Source organism: Myotis lucifugus, unplaced genomic scaffold (assembly GCF_000147115.1).
Source record: "Myotis lucifugus unplaced genomic scaffold, Myoluc2.0 scaffold_173, whole genome shotgun sequence".
Classification (NCBI taxonomy): domain Eukaryota; kingdom Metazoa; phylum Chordata; class Mammalia; order Chiroptera; family Vespertilionidae; genus Myotis; species Myotis lucifugus.
Genome location: NW_005871221.1, coordinates 2,328,196 through 2,349,292, shown reverse-complemented (window position 1 = coordinate 2,349,292; position 21,097 = coordinate 2,328,196). Strand labels below are relative to the sequence as shown.

The 21,097-nt window shown below is 39.2% G+C and overlaps 2 protein-coding genes across 13 annotated transcripts in view; one reads left to right on the top strand and one right to left on the bottom strand.

The window, feature by feature from the left end:
* Positions 1-15,779, bottom strand: part of STRBP (spermatid perinuclear RNA binding protein) — a 126,741-nt gene extending 110,962 nt beyond the window's left edge. For 6 of the 12 annotated variants that reach the window (XR_002831089.1, XM_023760163.1, XM_023760165.1 and 3 more), the window contains exon 1: positions 15,651-15,777. The gene's annotated coding sequence lies outside the window, so the exon portion shown is untranslated. Of the gene's footprint in view, positions 1-15,650 lie in introns of all 12 variants that reach the window. The other 6 variants (XM_014462215.2, XM_023760158.1, XM_023760159.1 and 3 more) reach the window with 3 other exon arrangements.
* Positions 5,198-6,489, top strand: LOC102442269 (transgelin-2). Its single transcript, XM_006096279.3, has one exon. The coding sequence runs from the start codon at positions 5,271-5,273 to the stop codon at positions 5,868-5,870; it is 600 nt and encodes a 199-aa protein (XP_006096341.1). The 5' UTR covers positions 5,198-5,270; the 3' UTR covers positions 5,871-6,489.
* Positions 15,780-21,097: the final 5,318 nt, after the last annotated feature.

The window sequence follows — 21,097 nt, the reverse complement described above, 5'->3', positions numbered from 1 at the left end:
AGGTAGCACATAAAAGATAAAATTCCTAATATGACAGTTTCCCAAAAAGACATTATCTGAGAAGACTGTAAAGCACAGTGGATAAGAGAATAGGCCCTAAATTCAGACTGCTTAGGTTCAAATCCCTGCTCCACCACTTTCTAAGTGTGTAACCTTGGGATAGCAAATCAACCTCCGTCTAACATGTAAAGTGGAAATAAAAGCAGTACTCACCTCAACTAGTTGTTAAACATTTAAATGGAAAAATTCCATGTTTAAAGCTGCTTAGCAGAGTGCATGGCACAAAAGCACTAAAGTAAATGTTAACTTTTACTATTAAAATTATAAAATTCATCATAATACTACACAATTCCACTGAGCTGATCATGTATCAATAAGGAAGGCTACTGCAATGCTTTGAACCACCTAGCTTGTGATGCAACATATTCTAGTAGATATGCAATTCAACCAGATTCACTTAAAAAAAATGAAAAGCATCTAACTTCCAGTAACCAAGGAAGACAGCTGCAGAAAAGCAGTATGACCTAGGATCTAGCTATTTACAAACCATGACAGTGACCAAGAGAGAAGAGTGCATTGTATTAAGACAACCCTATTTCAGCACAGGCTGTACAGAAATTCTGATGCCTCTGTTTTCCAAAACAAAAAGTCATCCTAGCATCCCACATATGCACATGAATTATAAACAGTTGAGATCCAAATAATCTAAACATGTGAAGAGAGACTAACCAAGGACATTTCAGAAAACTGCCCTACCTTTCTAACAATAAATCTTACAACATAAAATAGAGAGAGCTTTATTATTTGTATACATAAAAGAGAAAACCCATAACAGACATTAAACCTATGTATATCATAAAAGCAATTGCATATTTTTAAAAAAATACACTCCAAAAATAAATTCTACACTATAATGCCATCTAGAGAGCAGGCATAATTTAAATAAACTGTACAGGGAAAAAGGTAAATTCAACTATAACATTATAAAAGTTTCAGAATGAGAATCTTTAAGTGTTACTAATGATTTCCTCAGCAGTGGCAGTAACATTTATGCTTTGCTACCCCTAAAATAAACAATACGTAAAATAAAATAAAACAAGTCAAAAAAATGAAATAAAAGTTCTCTCAGTGTGGAATGCCTAGCCTGCCCTCCCTGCAAATCTTACTCTTTTTCCTAGGCCACATTTGTTTCATTGCCACAATGAGGCCCAACAAAGATGCCTTCCCCAACCTCTTTATTTGTAACTGTACTACAAATTCAGACACTAGGGCACAGGCTGCTTTGCATTCATATTCATAGTAGGACTAATCACTGAAAGCAAAATTCCTGCAGGGCAGGCATTGTCATCTCCTTTTGCTATGTTATTCTTACAGCTGGAGCAAAGTAATAGTAATCACCACCTATAATTTACTGAATGCCTCACAGTTAGCTAGGCACTATTGATAAGAATTATGAAGTTTAAAAAATGAGTATCTGTGAACCAGCCACCCAACACGAGAACTAGTACATTACCACTAGAGATGAAGCAATGAACACAATTTTCATCTTCACAGCAGCCCTGTCATGTCACAAGGCTATTAAGTGAAAGTCCACATTCAAATCAGCTCTTCTAACCGAAAAGCTGATTTTCTTTCCACCATACCTTATTCTATTACCTTGACTTGTTGTTCTCTGCCTAATTAAGTCCTACATATTCTTCAAGTCCCAACTCCTCCAATAAATCCTCTCCAACTGCCATAGCTTACAGTTTATTATTATTTTTTACTTTGCTTTGTAGCAAAGTTCAATGAAAGGTCTATTTTTTTTTACATTTCTTTTGTTGTCTTCCCTAATTTTAGCATTATGCTAGACCCAGAGTAGTTACTCAATTGCTTTAAATACAGTGGAACCTCAGTTTCTCGAACTTAATTCATTCAAAGCAATTTGTTTGAAAATATAATCATTTTTCCCATTAAAATAATGTAAGTTGGATTCCGTAATCCATTCCAGACCCTCAAATGATTCCATTTTAACCTTTCTTATATGCAATATATCGTTATTCTCACAACTTTCCTTTTCACTTTGCTGCTATCTCTAACCTTCTTAGGACCGATGGTTACTTAATAATAAGCAGCAACAAAAGCAAAAAAGCATGAAAATATTCACAGCACAATTACAGGTAATAGCATGAAAGTGTTGTGGGGTCAAGAACCGAATTGTTCAAGATGGGAGACATTTGAGAACTGAAGTTTGACTGTATAATGACTTTTCTTATTAAAACCACTAGAGGCCTGGTGCACAAAAATTTGTGCACTGGGGGGGGGGTCCCCTCAGCCCGGTCTGTGCCCTCTCATAGTCTGGGACCCCTCAGGGGATGTCCACCTGCTGGCTTAGGCCCGCTCCCCGAGGTATCAGGCCTAAGCTGGCAGTCAGACATCCCTCTGGCAGCCCGGCAGCCCTTGGGGGATGTCCACTTGCCAGCGGGGAGCAGGCCTAAGCTGCAGTTGGACATCCTTAGCGCTACTGAGGAGGCAGTAGAGGATCCCGCCATCACGGCTGTGCTGGCAGCTGTCAGCCTGGCTTGAGGCTGAGCAGAGCTCCCCCTGTGGGAGTGCACTGACCACCAGGGGGCAGCTCCTGCATTGAGCATCTGCCCCCTGGTGGTCAGTGTGTGTCATAGTGACCAGTCATTCCCAGTCTTTCTGCTGTTAGGGTCAATTTGCATATTACCCTTTTATTATATAGGATTACACTGTTAGGCATATAAAAATTCTATTATTTATTCACCACACCAAACGAAACCTTAGGGTAGTGTATTTTCTTTAATATTTTCAACTTAATGAATTCAAGGGTGCAAACTAAAAAGAGACAGGCACCAATGGCTAAACCTTAGTCTTTGCTGGCTCTGCCTCCACTTCTTCCAGACCCTATAAAGCTCCAGTGGTCCAAGGCTCTGTCCTAGGCCCCCTTGCTTTTCATCACACTTTCTTCTAAATGGCCTATCCCAGTTTCATGACTCTAAATGTCTATAGACAGATCACCATACTATACCTACAATCCGGTTCTCTACCAAGGCTCTAGATTTGTCTATCCAATTAATGTCTGCTATCAATGAAAATAAATTATGAAAGCAGAACTATGAATTATTTTCCTCTAAACCTACTCCTCTCCCAACTCTTACTCATCTCACTAAACACCAATAACCATCCATCCAAGCTCTAAAAGGAAACAAGTCAGCCCTGTCAACATATCCTAATTAATTCTACCTCTAAAATATATCCTGAATCCTTTCCTAGCATCATCTTTTACCTGAACTGAAACAGCCTAATTCATATTCCTGCTTTTATTCTGGCCCATACGTACAATCCTTTCTCCATACAACAACTGAGTCATCATTTAAAACATCAAACCTTTTTACTCCCCTATTCAAAATCTTCTGATGTCTTCTCATCACCCTCAGCATAAAAATCATACTCCTCACCCTGGCTTAAGAAGTCCCAGCTGATCTGACCTCTGAGTACTCATTGAACACCTCTGTTACTATCTATCTCTGTATCTCTATCTCATCCTGCCCTCTCCCCCTCTCCCATTACACTCCAATCACTGGATATTCCTTTCCCTTCCTCCCACATGCCCATTGTGTCCTTGCACTGTACCACTGGACTCACTCTGACTGAAAAAGTCTTATCCCTTTTCTTCCTAAGGCTGACTCTTCCGTAACATTCAGACCTAACCACAAATGAGATCTCAATCAAGTAGCCACTCCATCACTCTCTTATCTTTTTAAAATAAAGGCATCTTTTTAAAAAAGTATGTCTTTAGTAATTTTGAGAGAGAGAGAGAGAGAGACAGACAGACAGACACTGATTGTTTGCCTCCCACATGCACCCCCACCAGGGATTGAGCCCAAAACTTGGGCATGTGCCCTGACTGGGAATCTAACCCATGCAAGGGATGACACTCAACCAACTAAGCCACACCAGCCAGGCTATCACTCTCGTATTTTAATACCCACCTACTTTAATTTTCTGCAAACCCAAATGATATATTTGATTATTTATCTTTTCCCCACAGAAACATAAAGTCAATGATAGTAGGGATATTGCCTGTCTTATTTACCAATGTATTCCAGTGACTAAATAAGTGACTGGCCCACAACAGACACTCATAGAATATTAAGTGAATATATCTATGTATAAAAAAGGCTAATATGCAAATCGTCTGCTTGGGAGTTCAACCAGAACAGGAGTTCGATTGCTTGCTATGGTGTGCGCTGACAACCAGGGGGCAGCGCGGAACATGGCAGGCAACCAGCAGCTGCAGAGGGGCGCTAAGGGAGTGAGGGAAAGAGGAGGTGGGGAGGCAGGAAGGCCAGGCCTAGGGACACTACCCTGCATGAATTTCGTTCACCAGGCCTCTAGCTTATGAATAAATGAACAATTGCTTCCATTTCCATTGCTCTATTAATGGTGGTTTTTAGCACCAGAAAAGGGGGGGGGGGGGGTTAAAGTTGACATTTTGCTAGTTATTAACAAATATCTCTATCTAATTTATGTACTTTGACTACTGTCTCTACAAAACAACTTCTATTAAATCCAATGGTAGAGATGCACCATAATAAAGTTGTCAATCCTCCCCAGATTGGTCTATCAATTTAATGAAATTCCTATCAAGACCTAGAATTGCTAACACAATTTTGAAAAGAGAAGAAAAAGGAGGAATCATTCCACCCAATTTAAAGATTTCTTATGTAGATACAGTAATCAGATTGTGTGGTACTGGCAGAATAGACACATAGATCAATGGAACAGAATAGAGAATCCAGAAATAGATCCACACAAACATGCCCAATTGAGTTTTGACAAAGGTGAAAAAGCAATTCAATGGAGGAAGGATAGCCTTATCAGCAAATGATGTTGGAGGAACTGAACATCCACAGGCCCAAAAAGAAGAAAAAAACTTTGATCTAAAATACATACTTTATATAAAAAACTATTCAAAGGGGATCACAGACTTAAATGTAAAACTATAAAAACTTTTAGGGAAAAAATAACAGGAGAAAAACTTTAGGACACATAAGTAAGTCAAGAGTTCTTAAGACATGACACATAAGTGAAATAAGCCAATCTGAGAAAGACAAATATCACATGATCTCACTTATTTGTGGACTCTAATAAACAAAATGAATTGACCAACAAAATAAGACCTGAAGATTCGCCCTGCAGCCCCGTCCGCAGTGCGCGCTCTCTTGCCCGCCCGACGCTCCCCACAGCCACCACCACCCTTCAGAATGGCCAACAGGGGACCTGCCTACGGTCTGAGCCGCGAGGTGCAGCAGAAGATTGAGAAACAGTACGATGCAGACCTGGAGCAGATCCTGATCCAGTGGATCACCACCCAGTGCCGCAAGGATGTGGGCCGGCCCCAGCCCGGGCGGGAGAATTTCCAGAACTGGCTCAAGGATGGCACGGTGCTGTGTGAGCTCATTAACGGGCTGTACCCAGAGGGGCAGGCCCCAGTGAAGAAGATCCAGGCCTCCACCATGGCCTTCAAGCAGATGGAGCAGATCTCTCAGTTCCTGCAAGCAGCCGAGCGCTACGGCATCAACACCACCGACATCTTCCAGACGGTGGACCTCTGGGAAGGAAAGAACATGGCCTGCGTGCAGCGGACGCTGATGAACCTGGGTGGGCTGGCAGTAGCCCGGGATGATGGCCTCTTCTCTGGGGATCCCAACTGGTTTCCTAAGAAGTCCAAGGAGAACCCCCGGAACTTCTCAGACAACCAGCTGCAAGAGGGCAAGAACGTGATTGGGTTACAGATGGGCACCAACCGCGGGGCGTCTCAGGCGGGCATGACCGGCTATGGGATGCCACGCCAGATCCTCTGATCCGCTCCCCGCCCCGCTCCTGCCCCTCCTTGGATGGTTAATATATATAAATATATATTTTAGCAGTGACATTCCCAAGAGCCCCTGGAGCCCTCAGGCTCCTCTCTGCCAGGGGGAGGGCCTGGCCTGGCGCATCTCCTCTGGGGGTGCCCCATGGTGGCCTCCCCCCCTGTGCTTACTGATACATTCCCTTCTCCAAACACACAGAAACTGGACCAACTGGCCTCCTCTTTTCCCCCGGGACCAAAATTTAGGGCGTCTTCCTCCTCCTTCATACCTCTCCTCCCCTGACCTCTCAATCCATTCCACGCCTGGGGTCAGCGACGCAGCCTTTGGGCCTCCCTTCCACAAACACGCCTCCCCACAGCTGTGGCTGCAGAGACTTAATTTATAGGGAGGGGTCGGTGGCAGCTGCCACCCTGCTGCAGCTGGACTGGGCTCACCACACACTGGAGGCAGCCTGCCCTGGCAGGGGCCCTCTTGGCTTCTCATTTTCCATTCCCCTCGCTTTGGCTCAGGGGTGGGGTGAGGGGAGAGGGGAGGGAGGGCTGCCCCCTCTGGGCTGGGGCTTGAAGAATCTGAGTAATGACTTTGAATAAAGAATCTCCCTTTTTTTGGATGGAAAAAAAAAAAAAAAAAAAAAAAAAAATAAGACCTGAAGCATGGAGGCATGGAACAGACTGACATACCTCAATGTGGGGGCAAGGGGACAAAGAGATAAACCAAAGAATTTATATACATACCAGAGGCTCGGTGCATGAATTTGTGCACCAGTGGGGCCCCTTGGCCTGGTCTGCGGGATTGGGCCAAAACCAGCTCTCCAACATCCCCCAAGGGGTCCCGGATTGCGAGAGGGAGCAGGCCAGGCTGAGGGCCAAGGAGGTACGCAGGAGGTTGGCCAGCCAGGGAGGGACCACAGGAGGGCTTCAGGGCATGTCCAGCCTCTCACTCAGTCCCGATCGGCTGGACCCCAGCTAACCTACTAGTCAGAGCGTCTACCCACTGATGGTCAGTGCACATCATAGTGATTGGTCGACCAGTCAACTATCTGCCCCCTGGTGGTCAGTGCACGTCATAGTGAGCAGTTGAGTGGCCTTAGCATATCATTAGCATATTTGCTTTGTTTGAACGGACGACCGGATGACTGGACACTTATCATATTAGGCTTTTATTATACAGGATATGCATAGCCCATGGACACAGACAATAGTGTGGTGAAGTCCTGGGTGGGGAGGTGAGTAGGGGCTGGACGGAGTGGTGTAAAAGGGGTAGGCGGGGAATGGGAGACATCTATAATACTGTCAACAATAAATATATATAATTATAAAAAATACACTGGTATAAAAAAAAGGAAATAAATACTTCTGTTTACAAAAAAAAAAAAAAAGCCTGACTGGTATGGTTAAGTGGTTGAGCATCGACCTATGTACTAGGAAGTCATGGTTTGATTTCCGGTCAGGGTACATGCCCAGATTGCAGGCTTAAAGGCTTGATCCCCAGTAGGGCATGTGCAGCAGGCAGCTGACCAATGATTCTCTCTCATCAATGATGTTTCTATTCCTCTCTCCCTTTCCCTTTCCTCTCTGAAATCAACAAAAAATATATTAAAAAATAAAAACAAAAAACAGTAACAAAATCAAATGCTGGTGAAGATGTGGAAAAACTGAACCACTCATACATTGCTAGTGTGAATGTAAAATGCTACAGCCTCTCTGAAAAAGTACAGTAATGTCTTACAAAACTAAAAATGCATTTACCATACAACCCAGCAGTTGCCCTCTTGGGCATTAATCCCAGAAAAATGAAAATTTATGACCACACAAAAGCCTATATATATGAATGTTTACATCAGCTTTATTGCTAATAGCTAAAAACTGGAAACAATCCAAATTTCCTTCAACAGGTGATGACTAAAGAAACAGTGACAGACCTGCCTGACATGGAATACTACTCAGCTATAAAGAACAACAAAGTATTGACATATGCAACAACTTAGATTTCAATGGAATTAAGCTAAGTGAAAAAAGCCAATCTTAAAAGTTTCCATACTGCATGATTCCATTTATGTAACATTCTTTTTTTTTTTTTTTAATATATTTTCATTGATTTCAGAGAGGACGGGAGAGGGAGAGAGAGATAAAAACATCAATGATGAGAGAGATTCATTGATTGGCTGCCTCTTGCACGCCCCCCACTGGGGATCGAGCCAGCAACCCGGGCATGTGCCCTTGACCGGAATTGAACCCGGGACCCTTTAGTCCACAGGCCAATGCTCTATCCACTGAGCCAAACAGGCTAGGGCTGTAACATTCTTGAAGTGACAAAATTATACAGATGGACTGTTATTGAAGTTGAATGCTACGTTCATTTTTATCTATGAAACTTCTATAAATACAAAAATGGAACTATTAATCTGGCTTTCCAAAATCTTTCAAGCAAAAAGATTACCATAGTCAATTTAAGATTTAACCTAAAATCAAAAGGAAGAAATTTAAATAATCTCAGGACAATTTAACTACCTACATACAAACCATGAGGAACAAGGTATATAGAACATGAAGCATATCAAATGAAGTGCTCTTTTCCACCTGCATGTAAAAAAGCCGCAGTGGCAGCATCAGAAGAAACTGATTTAAAACTAAATGTCATGCGGGAACACTAAACACACCCAAACAAACCCACATACCACATAATTCAACATATCTGGGCAGCAGTGGTTAAGGAATGGAATAGCATGGATATTGCAAGGATTTGGCAGACTGACTGACGTAGTGAGATTCACATTTCCTTTGCCTTTAGCTGTGCCTGTTATATTACTTACCAAAATAGTTTTTGGTTTTAGGTTTATTTTGAGTTTGGGGGAGGAGTGGGGCAATCACACTGTACAAAATATTAATTTAAAATAGAGTCTCAGCCCAGGAAAATTAAGTTAAAAAAACACAAGAACACTATAACATAACAGAATTTGACAGTTGTATATTGCTTAAAACATTAAAGTGATAAGGCCATTTTTAAATATGTGTAATCTCTTTACAAGTTCAGAAGAACCACAAATTATGTGCTACAAACCACCAGCTATTCAAAAGAAAATTGTAGCTTATAAAATATTGGCTGACTGCCAGTACAAATGAATTTTTTTCCCTTAAACAAGCTTTGCAAGCCACTATACTCTTTCAAAAAACTATAACCATATTATTCAATCAAAGAACAATGTATTAGTCAGTAAAGGTAAGTCAATTCTTGACCTAAAACAAGCTGTAAGAGCCCACAAACTATTCCTCACCAATATAGTAAAACCTCACCTTGGAAAAAAAGATCTGGAAATTTTTTATTCATTACTATTTCACCATAATTTCATAAAGGCATTAAGTAGATTAAATGCCTTAATAACAATAAAAAAATAAGCTTTAGAATCCAAATACCAATAAATACATTTAAAAGGGAAGAATAACTACCACCCAATTCCCCTCCAACACAAACACAATAGGCTATCTGAAAAATTGCAAGATCCTCACTACAATCAAAAAAATATTTCCTTTAACTTATGGCCCAAATGAAAAGGTAAAGACACTCTGCAGACCAGCGTTCAAATCCCAGCTACAACTTCTTAGCTACTAAGTAGTTTGAGTAACTAACCATTTAAGGGCTCACTTTTCTCATTTCACCTATTTAAAAATATTCTACCCAGCATTGTATGTCACATTTGTTACAGAGAACACTGCATTAGTTATCTTTTCACAAAATTATGTTTTAGCCCTAACCGATTTAGCTCAGTGGATAGAGTGTTGGCCTGTAGATCAAAGGGTTCCGGGTTGATTCCAGTCAAGGGCATAGACCTCAGTTGCAGGCTCCTCCCCAGCCTGTGCCCTGGTGGGGTGCGTGCAGAAGGCAACTAATCAATGTATTTCTCTCACATCAATATTTCTCTCTGTCTTTCCCTCTCTCTAAAAATCAATGGAAAAATATCCTCAGGTGAGGATTAAAAACAAAAACAAACAAAAATTATGTTTTGCTTCTACAGCCAGTCTACAAAACACTAAAGAGAAAGAATCTTTTTTTCCATAATGCATATCTTTAGTAGCATCTTAATACAATGTCTCATATATAAAAAGCACTCAGATATTCAATGACCAATTCACTGCTTTTCAAAATTAGGCCACTCTTTATTCAAGGAATAAAATGGTTCCTAAGACTTAGGCCTTGTACAATAATCCATGCCATTAAATAATTTCCAGATTATACAGTTTGCAAACCTGGTCACTACCTGTAATTTACCCATTTGTCCAACTCGACAGTTCTCTGGACTCCTGGAAGTCTTTTTGCAGAACTAAGACATTATATGCCTTCTAATTCTCATTTTCTCGTGAGTGTAGTTTTCCAGAGACTACATAATGTGTGTAGTATTATGTAATGAAATGTGTCATATTTGGAAGCTCAATATAATTCAGTGAACCAATATTTTCCAAGTGTCCAAAGCATGATGTTATTCATGATAAAAGATCCATTCAAAATGTAACAGACCAAATGGATTTTTATGTGACAGAATAAAATAGTTTACTAATCTGTTTTCAGATTCCATTAAGAAACTAACATTTTTCAAGTTTTGGTATAGTATCAAAAGAAAATATCCAATTATATGAAAAAGCTATTAAAATACTCCTCCACATTTCCAACTTCAAATCTGTGTGAAGCCAAATCTTCTTTATAATACACTTCAACCAGAACATACCACAACAGATGTACAGGTAGCTATCAGAAACCCAGCTATCTTTTATTGTTACACATTAATGAGATTTGCAAAAATGTAAAGCAATGCTCACTCTTCTAAATTTTTTTTGTTTTGAAAAATACCTATTTTTCATTAAAAAGAAATCATTTGGGGGAAGTGAGGGAAATGGATAGATGTTGGTCAAAGGATACAAAGTTGTAGTTATGTAGGATGAATATGTCTAGAGATCTATTGTAAAGCATGATGATTAATAATACTGTACTGGATACTAGAAATTTGCTAAGAGAGTAGATTTCATGTGCTCTTGCCACACACACAAAAAGGTATTATATGACAGATGGATATGTTTAAAGCTCAGCTGTAGTAATCATTTCACTAGGTATATGTATATCAAAACATCATGCTGTACACCTTAAATATATACAATTTTTTAAAAGTCACCAAACAACATTTGTAATAAGGGAGGGAGGGAAGGAGAGAGGAAGAGAATATTTTAATTACATAAAAATAGTTCTTGAAGAATACATGCTAATTCTTGACTGCAGGGACCGATGTGCATATATGAAAAAAGTGAAATAATTTCATTTTTTACTTTGGTTCTATTATTTTAACTTACAGATATTACTTTTATAATTTGAAACAAAAACTTAAAAACCTAAAATCTTAAAATATATATTTATGTATACAATCTGTGTTAATATACAATAGTTATTTTAAATAGTAATATATAAAATTTTATCAGATATAATTTCTAATATAAATATCAACAGATATAACTCACATAAATAAGAGATCTTTGGGGTCCTCAATAATTTTTAAGAGTGTGAAGAAGTCCTGAGTTTAAAAGTTTGAGAACTGCTGGTCTAATAAAATAAAGGTTGATTTTGGTGTTCCATATGTTAGGTCCATTTCACTTAAGGAATACAGAAATTTCCCAGGAAAGAACCATGTCAACACTGTACAACTTGGAGCAGTATTCACTAAGCTCTTGGTGAATATTTTGCACTCATTTTGCAGTAAGCAGTCCTCCTCTAATAAACAACTACTTAGATTTTCAGTGGAAAGATTTGGCAAAAATATCAACATTCTCATTGATTCTCATTTCATAAAGAATAATCAGCCATATGACCTGTTGTAAGTAATCAAGAAAAACAGCACAATACAACAGACAGCACTTATTGAGCCCACAGCATATATCAGGCATTGTGCTTTCCTACATCTCATAATCCTGCAAACAAAGTATAACAGCAAGAAAGAGACTCAGATGTACTTGCTAAAGATCATACAGTTAATAAATGGTCGAATCAGAAATCAAAACCAGGACCATATGACTCCAAAGTCCAGTGTTTTCTCCACTCCACCAGGTTACCTTCACAACTCTGGACTGGAAATCAGACCTGTCACTTATTCTGTGTCCTTGAGCTAGTCACAACTTCTACCAGCCAGTTTTCTCATCTACAAGGTAAGAGGATCAGTGTAGCTGATCTACAAAGAGTCCCATCCATAGCTGATATTCTTGGATTATGATTCATCATAACCTCAACCCTACCTAATCTTTACACTTTTCTGAACAGAACAATTGAGGAGATACAAGTAATTGGGAAGTAATGAGTAAAATTAACAGACTACAGCTTTTCATGCTTTAAAATCAATAATCATCATAAAGTATACTATAAAAATAAGCAGGCACTGTGTACTTCCTTAATCCCAGGCCACCAGAGCTTTCTTCTTTGACATAAGCTTGGGCATTCAGCAAGCAGACATCTCTGAAGGTGGTAAGAATCTATTAGCATGCAACACAGAAAGACCTAACTGAAGGACTGCTATGGGGAACAAATGCCTCATCATTAGCTTGTATAGGAAGCACCATCTATTCTTTGAGGTAAATTATACAACAATCAATGGAGATATTTGCCAAGCATTTCTGAGAAAAGGAGGACAAGCTGCAGAAAATCATGAAAACTGATACATGGCACTTCAGTGCACACGCGCGCGCGCCTGCACACACACACTTCCAAGAAAAAATGCATTGATTGCAGAACAGTATTCATTATTAAATGAGGTTTTATTGTATTTGCATTACGTTGGAATTTGTCTAGGCTACCAAAATTTAGACTTCTTCCTACAACAGTTACAATTTTAACACAAGTTAGTATGTGCCAGACATAGTGCTGAGCCCTTTAAAGACATCACCCTCTAATCCTACTCTGCAGAGTTGTGAGGTATTATATTCATGTTAAAAGGTGAAAGAAGGTATTACAGCTAGTAAGTGGCAGAGAAAGGATTTGAAACAAATCTGACCAACACCAAAGCCTGTACTCTTTATGACACATTTCTGCTGGTTCTAGAGAATGAAACCTCATCCCTAGGTCAAAACAGAAAAATAACGTGTTAACGTTTGAGCCAAGTTACAAGGGGCATTTTTAAAAGCTTGAAATCTACTTATGGAAGTACCTACTGTTTAGATACCAGCAAAAGCCACAAGGTCACTATGAAAAATCTATTATTTCTTTGGATAACTATCAATACACTTAAACTCAGAACATACGAGATGGCTGCTATTGCTATAGCTTATAGTCTCATTATGCTCATAAAACCTGGTAAGATCTCTTCTGTCCAAAGTAGCCAAGAAGCTGTCTTTTCCTTGGTATCATCTTTTCACTCCAAGCCCAGCACATTGAAGCAAATTACTCTAGTTCCTATTACTCAGAGGAGAAAGTGGTGTCATCCAAAGCACAGGGGAAAAAATGACGGGTTTAGGAGGGTAACTTCTAGATACTTTCAAATAAATAACTGAAAACTGGCCTAATAAAAGTTCTTTCAAACTTTAAAAAAGCTAAAATTAGTTTTTTGTTTTTAATAGGGGCAAGTGTAATTACAAAAATTCTTCAAAACAGCACAATTTGAGTTATTTTTCATTGGAAGTGAACCACCACTTTTTTAAAGTATCTCAAAATGAGAATTCAACCAAGTTCCAGTAATGTTAAGACTAGTCATTAACTACTCAAGCAAATCAATGTATGATTTTAAAATCAAATGAGTACTAGCTGGTTTGGCTCAGTGGATAGAGCATTGGCCTGCAGACTGAAGGGTCCCGAGTTCAATTCTGGTCAAGGGCAGATGCCTGGGTTGCAGGCTCGATCCCCAGTGCGGAGGCAGCCGATCAATGATTCTTTTTCATCGTTGATGTTTCTATCTCTCCCTCTCCCTTCCTCTATGAAATCAATAAAAACGTATTTAAAAAATAAAATGAAATAATTCACTAAAAATAAATGGAAAGGAAATATAGAGAATTTTTAAGAACAAATCTCAGAAGCTACATTGCAGTTTCTTCTTTGTTTGTAATTATGTCCATGAGAGAGTTCCAAAGGTTCCAAGGGTTTTCCTATTTTTCTTTTCCCCTATGGAATACAGATCATAACTGGTCAGGAGAGAGTGGCTACTACTGCAGTTACTACAAGAACCAGCAAACTCAACTCCCCGTCCCTTATCCAGCGGTTCTCAACCTGTGGGGTCGCGAACAATGAAAATACATTCTGCATATCAGGTATTTACATTACTATTCATAACAGTAGCAAAATTACAGTTACAAAGTAGCAACAAAGATAATTTTATGGTTGGGGGTACCACAACATGAAGAACTGTATTAAAGGGTCGCGGCATTAGGAAGGTTGAAAACCACTGCTATGCTAAAGTCCTCAGATTTAGCAAATAGAACACCCAACTTTTGAAATCAAACAGACATGGATTCAAACCCCAGGTGCACAATTTACCAGATAAGTGATTCTGGACTTACTGAACAAGCCTTAGTTTTCTCATCTGATCTATAGCAACCATTCAGAAAAGCTAGTGTGAAGATTAGAGATAATTTGCATAATGCAAATCTGTTATTAGTTCTGTTAATCATTATGTGCCTGACACTTTCTTTTGTAATGTTGCCATTGTTTATAAGGTAAAATACCTACTACTAAATAATAAAGAGGATTCTATTTCTCATTGGCAAATCGGAGGTAGGTGGCAAAGCACTAGGGGTGACCTATAATACAAACTGCTATTGTTGACCTTGTCAGAGTAAAGATTTTTATTTTAATTGCTTAATAACTTTTTCAAATTGCTTAATGGGCCAGGGGCTTTATTTTGGAGTGAAGGTAATGTTTTGGAAATAGGTAGGGTCATGGTTGGTCAGTATTGTGATTGCATCAAAAATGCCCCTAAGTTGTTCAGTTTAAAATGGTTAATCTAAAAAAAAAGTGTATTTTACGGAAGAACAAGGGAAAAAATACCCTAATTGTTCCTACTAAACATCATTAAGTGCCAGCAATGTGACCAGTTAAACTAAGTGCATTCAAGGTTTTCTGGTCCACATTTCTAAAAAAGGAGCCTGACATGGTGGAAGGAGCCCAAACGCGGAGGTCAAGAAATCCATTCCTCGTCCCAACTCTGCAACCAGTTAGGTATGTGATTTGGGGCAAATCTCTTAACTGCTTTGGATACCAGTATATCTTAAATTCTACATCTGTCAAAGACCAAAGCAGGGCTAAAAGAGTCTCACCACAAGTTTAAGATGTTATACTTTATATCCTTGGCAAACCAATTTATGTAGAAATAATATTGCATAGATTTTTTTAAAAATTAACTACAATATATGCTAAATTTAACACACTAAAAGCCACCACACCTCCAGTGAGCTGAAAATATAAGTTATCCTAAACTGGAAATTTTCTCTTTTCAGGATAATTGGCTTCTTTCTACTAACTCCTATTTACTGGAAAACAAAAACAGACCCTATAATGTCAGAGCCAAAATTATTCACCAACATTATGAGCCAAGGAAACTATAAGTTTTTAACTAATAAACTCAATGTCTTTTTATTCAACTATTAAAAATGCATTAAGTATAAAATAAATATGCATTATAGAATAGCCTATAATAAAAATTGTATACATTAATCAACATTATTTTGCAAATAATTATTTTGTCTTTTAAGTAATCTTCAAGTTAAAAACTTCTCCTGCTACAAGGCTCTAAAAAGGATATAAATCTAAACAAACCTTAATCTGTTCTTGAATTTGTCTGGAATACAGCTAAATCTTCTGGTATCTTCTGGCATTTTGTTAAGTGCAGGTTGTTAAAGAAATGTTTTAGCAACGAACACCTTAACTACCATTAATTAGGGATAGAAGGTTTGTCTTCCTCCACGTGCCCCTAAATCCTAAGGGGAGAAAGAGGTGTATAGCATGATTAAAGTGATCTCAACAGTGATCAAGGTGACTAGATGGGAACTCTCATCTGTTGGTTTCAAAGGAATACTAGACAGACAATGCTTAGATATCCATAGCCAATGGAAAGCTCAAAGGATAACATTTCAGTTGTATCGAGCTGCTTTACAACCTAGAGCAACTTATGTAACAAACTTAGTGAAACAAGTAGGGCCAATTAACAAATCAAAAAAGTTTGGATGCCTTAGCAGAAGTTTCCCAAATCAACTGTCTAGATTCAGACCTCAGTAATAGATTCAGCAATTAAGTCTCCCCTCTCTTTCTGGCAGTTAGTTGTATCAAAATGAAGGCATAAAGCCACAGGTGAACAACCTTTCTAAAAAGATTCCTGATTTTCTTTTTATCAGGACAATCATCACCTGGATGTCACCACCACACTTGCAAACTCAAAACTAAACTTGCCTCCCAATGCCACTTCTCTTGGGTTCCCTAGGTGACTAGGCTTGAAAGCTTGTAGATTTGTTGCTCAGCCCTCACATGTTACCAAGTTTCATTAGCATCCTTTTTATACCCATTTCCAACTACCTTTATCACTTTCTTCTCAAACTATTCAATAGCATCTTAATCATGGTATTCATTTCAGCCTCTCTTTTCACATAAAGTTGTCAAATTCATAAAGACAGCCCTAATAATGCCCCTCCACTCGGGCTTTCATTTTTAATCTTTACCTGGGGTTATATTTTTATAGATTATTTTTTAAGAAAAAGGAAGGGGTAGAGGGGGGAAGAGGGGAGTGGGAGAGGGAGAGAGAGAATGAACATTGGTAAGTTGCTTCCTGTATGCACCCCAACTGGAGCTCGCACCCCCAATCTTTTGGTGTACAGGACCACACTTCAACCAACTGAGCAACCCAGCCAGGACCTTCCACTCTTGCCCAAAAACCTTTCACTGAAGCCTCACTGTTGACAGACCAAAGTCTGATTTCCTCATTCAAAGCCTCTGTCAGTAGTTCCAACATTCCTTGCCAACAGCATCTTACACTCTACCAAGCCCTTTCATATTCCTTACCTTTAAGTGAACCACTTGTTCTTCCCAAAGCAATCTTGAGCCCTAACCAGTTTGGCTCAGTGGATAGAGCGTTGGCCTGTGGACTGAAGGGTCCTGGGTTTGATACTAGTCAAGGGTACATGCCTCAGTTGCAGGCTCAATCCCAGGCCCTGTTTGGGGTGCATGCGGGGCACCAATCAATGTTTCTCTCTATATATATATATCTCCCTTTCCGTTCCATTCTCGCTAAAAATCTATGGAAAAATATCCTTGGGTGAAAATTAACAAAAAATAAAAATTTAAAAAATGTTTTTTAAAAAAGCAGTCTTGAGCATTCTTACTTGCTAATGCAATTCCCTTCCCCATTTTCTCATCATCTAATCCTACTTGTTCTCCCTGGCTCAGCACAGATATCACGAACTACATCCTCTTTAAAGTTTCTTCTTTAGTCTCCTTAGCTGGAAATATTTTCCTGCCTGGACCATTTTATCATTCATATATACACCTCCCCTGACAGATTGAAAGCTCTTAAAGATGAGGGTCTATGTATATTTTATCTGTATCCCTCAATGCAACACAGATTATGCATAGTAAATAAGGACTCAAAATCATGATGAAAAATTAACAAGATCTTAAGAAAGGATACTCATGAAGAAGAATAACAGGAATAAATATTATCATAGACTTCAAGGTACATAGTATTCCCTAGCAAAACCCTAGCTAAAGGGTTCTTTACAAAGTAATAGACTACAACTAATGAAAGAACAATTTATTCAACAAATACTTAGTGCCAGGCACTATTCTAGGTGCCTAGGATCTACAGAATTACAAAGCCATCATTAATCCTTTCCTTAATGGAGCTTATACCCTAGTGCAAGTGAAAAAGGCAATAAACAGCATTAAATAGCAAAATATATTATAAGCTAAACTAGAGGCCTGGTGCACGGATTCGTGCACCGGTGGGGTCCCTCAGCCTGGCCCTCTCACAATCCAGGACCCCTCAGGGGATGTTGGACTGCCAGTTTCAGCTCGATCCCCTCAGGCCAGGCCGAGGGACCCCACCGGTGCACAAATCTGTGCACCGGGCCTCTAGTACGCATATAAGATCTTTGGTTAATCTCTTCCCGCCCTCCCCCCTTCCCTCTGAGATTCATCAGTCTGTTCCAAGTTCCCATACCTGTGCGTTGAGTGTCTGCCCCTTGGTGGCCAGTGCATGTCATAGCTACCGGTCAAATGGTCGCTTAGGCTTTTATGTATATAGATATACAGTATATAGATGGTTTAAGTGGTATGGAGAAAAAGAGGATAGAAAGGGAGCCTAAGTCAGCAACCGAGGAGCTGCCATTTTAATAGGGTGGTAAGGGAAGGCCTCACTGGAAAGGGGAGATATGTGCAAAGATCTGAAAAAGATGGTGCCACATAGATCTCAGAAACAGGATCCTTAGGCAGGGCAAACCACAAATGCAAAAGACCTGAGACAGGAATATGCCTGACATGTTAAAGAAACAGCAAGAAGGCCATTGTGGCCAGAACAGAGTAAACAAAAAGAAGAAATCAGGTCAGAGAGGAAAAAAGAAGGGATCCAAGCACATAAAGGCTTTGGCAGGACTTGGCCTTTTACTCTAAGCAAGATAAGGTATCACCAGAGAGTTCTGACTACGAGACAAAATCCAACTTACCGTTTTTAAAGGGTAATTCCTGCTACAGTATTGAGAACAGACTATAAAGGGGCAAGAGCGAAAAAAGGCTACTGCAATAGTAATTCACAAGAGCTGACAGAGACTTAAAACTGTAAAGGTGATGAAAAGTGGTCAGAGTCTGGATATATTTTGAAGATAAAACTGGCAAGGTTTCCTGATGGGTCAGATGTTGTGTAAGAGAGTCAAGGATGATTCGAACTTTTGGAGGAGCAACTGCAAAGATGAAGGAAGATGCAGTTTATTAAGATGTGGAAGACTGCAAGAGGGGCAGAGAGAAGATGGGGCAGGGTAAAGATCAGGAGTTTGTTCTGGGAGAAGTTCAGTTTGAGAGGCCAATAAAATACATAATCTGAAGCGTCAAAGTAGGCAGTGGGATACACAAACCTGGAATTTCAGAGATAAAAATTTGGGAGTCATCATCAAATATATGGTATTGAAAGCTATGAAATTAGATGGAATCACCAAGGGAATGAGAATGAAAAGCAGAATGGGACGGTCCAGTATTACGAAGCAGGAATAATGAGGAAGAACCAACAAAGGAGACTGAGAAGCTAAAGTAGGAAGAAAAACAGCAGAGTGTGGTGTCTAGAAACCAGAGTAGAAAGTATTTCAAGGAAGGGGGCATCCACTGCAATAAATGCTGTTAACAGGTCAAGTAAGAATTATTAATCTTTGTGGTTTTGACAAGAGCAGTCTCAGTAAAGTGATAGGGTTTAAAGTCTCATCAGAGTAGGTTCAGAAAAGAACAGAACTGTAGATGAATAGAAACAACTTTTTTTAAAAAATATATTTTATTGATTTTTTACAGACAGGAAGGGAGAGAGATAGAGAGCTAGAAACATCGATGAGAGAGAAACATTGATCAGCTGCCTCCTGCACACCCCCTACTGCGGATGTGCCCGCAACCAAGGTACATGCCCTTGACCGGAATCGAACCTGGGACCTTTCAGTCCGCAGGCCGACGCTCTATCCACTGAGCCAAACCGGTTACGGCTAGAAACAACTTTTTTAAGAAGTTGAAAAATTGGGTTGTAGTTGGAAGACACAGTGTGGTCAAGAAAAAGTAAAAAAAAAAAAAAAAAAAAAGATGTAGCCCTGGCAGGTGTGGCTCAATTAGTTGAGCATCATCTCGTGCACCAAAAGGGTGCTGGTTCAATTCCAGTCAGAGCATATACTCAGGTTGCGGACTCAATCCCTGGTGAGGGGCATGCAGGAGGCAACAGATTGATGTTCTGCTTTCACATCAAACATTCACTCTCACCCTGACTGGTTTGGCTCAGTGGATAGAGCGTCAGCCTGCGGACTGAAAGGTCCCAGGTTCAATTCCAGTCAAGGGCATGTACCTTGGTTGCGGGCACATCCCCAGTAGGGGGTGTGCAGGAGGCAGCTGATCGATGTTTCTCTCTCATCGATGTTTCTGACTATCTCTCTCCCTTCCTCTCTGTAAGAAATCAATAAAATATATTTAAAAAAAAAAGATTCGGACTTTAAAAACACACACAAACAAAAAAGTTCACTCTCTCCTTCTACGTATCTTCTTCTCTCTGAAAACCAATAAAAATATACATATTTTTAAAAAGAGATGTATGCTGACTGAAGTGAGCAGGTAGACATGAGAATAATGATGTTGCAGGAGAGAGGGGGAGAATGGATAGGATTTTAACTGTTACAGAATTTCAAAGAATCAAATAGCCCAATGAAGAGAAATTTCACTAGGTTAATGGGCAATAATTCCAGAGTACTATTACTCTTTGTGATACTAAAGAACATAGGATGGCAACCCCTAATTCTAATTTGCATGCAATAGAATTTACTGAGAATCTTCATGTTAGGCATTTTATGTTATTTCATTACGCTCAAAATAACTTCAAGAGGTATTTATTATCTTTATGTTACAGATAAGGAACCAGAAGCTCTGAGAGAGCTAGTAATTTGATTACCACACAAAGCTGGTGAGTGGTAGAGCTGTTTCAAATACAGCTCCTTCTGAGGATTAGATAAGAAATTGTTCATTTAGGGGGGTTAAAATAGTTTTGTGGTTATTTTTTAAGGTTGAAGTATTTATGGATGAAAGTATATGATGTCCAAGATTTACTTCAAATACTCTAGCAAAAGCAACAAAAAGTGTGAGAAAGAGCAGCAAAATGCTGGTAAGTGTTGCAGCTAGATGATGGGTATGTGGAAGTTCACTGTACTATATTTCTCTTTTAAGTACATTTGAAAATGCCATGATAAAAAATAAAAACCCAGCTGCTTACAAGTCAAATTACTTCAAAGCCTACCCTTAATTTCTGCTCAACCCTCCTTTCAAAAAAAAATGTTATATGCTTCATAGCTTACAATTTTTTAATCTTCTTTAATCCTCACTGTAACTCTGTTAATTAGGGATTTTATTCCAATTTTACACATAAGGAGAGAGATCTACAACTAATAAATAGCAGGATTGGACCTCCAAGCCAATTCTCCTAGTATCAAAACACTCTTCTACTACCCAATACAAGATCAAGGTTGTACATAGGGTCATCTCTGGGC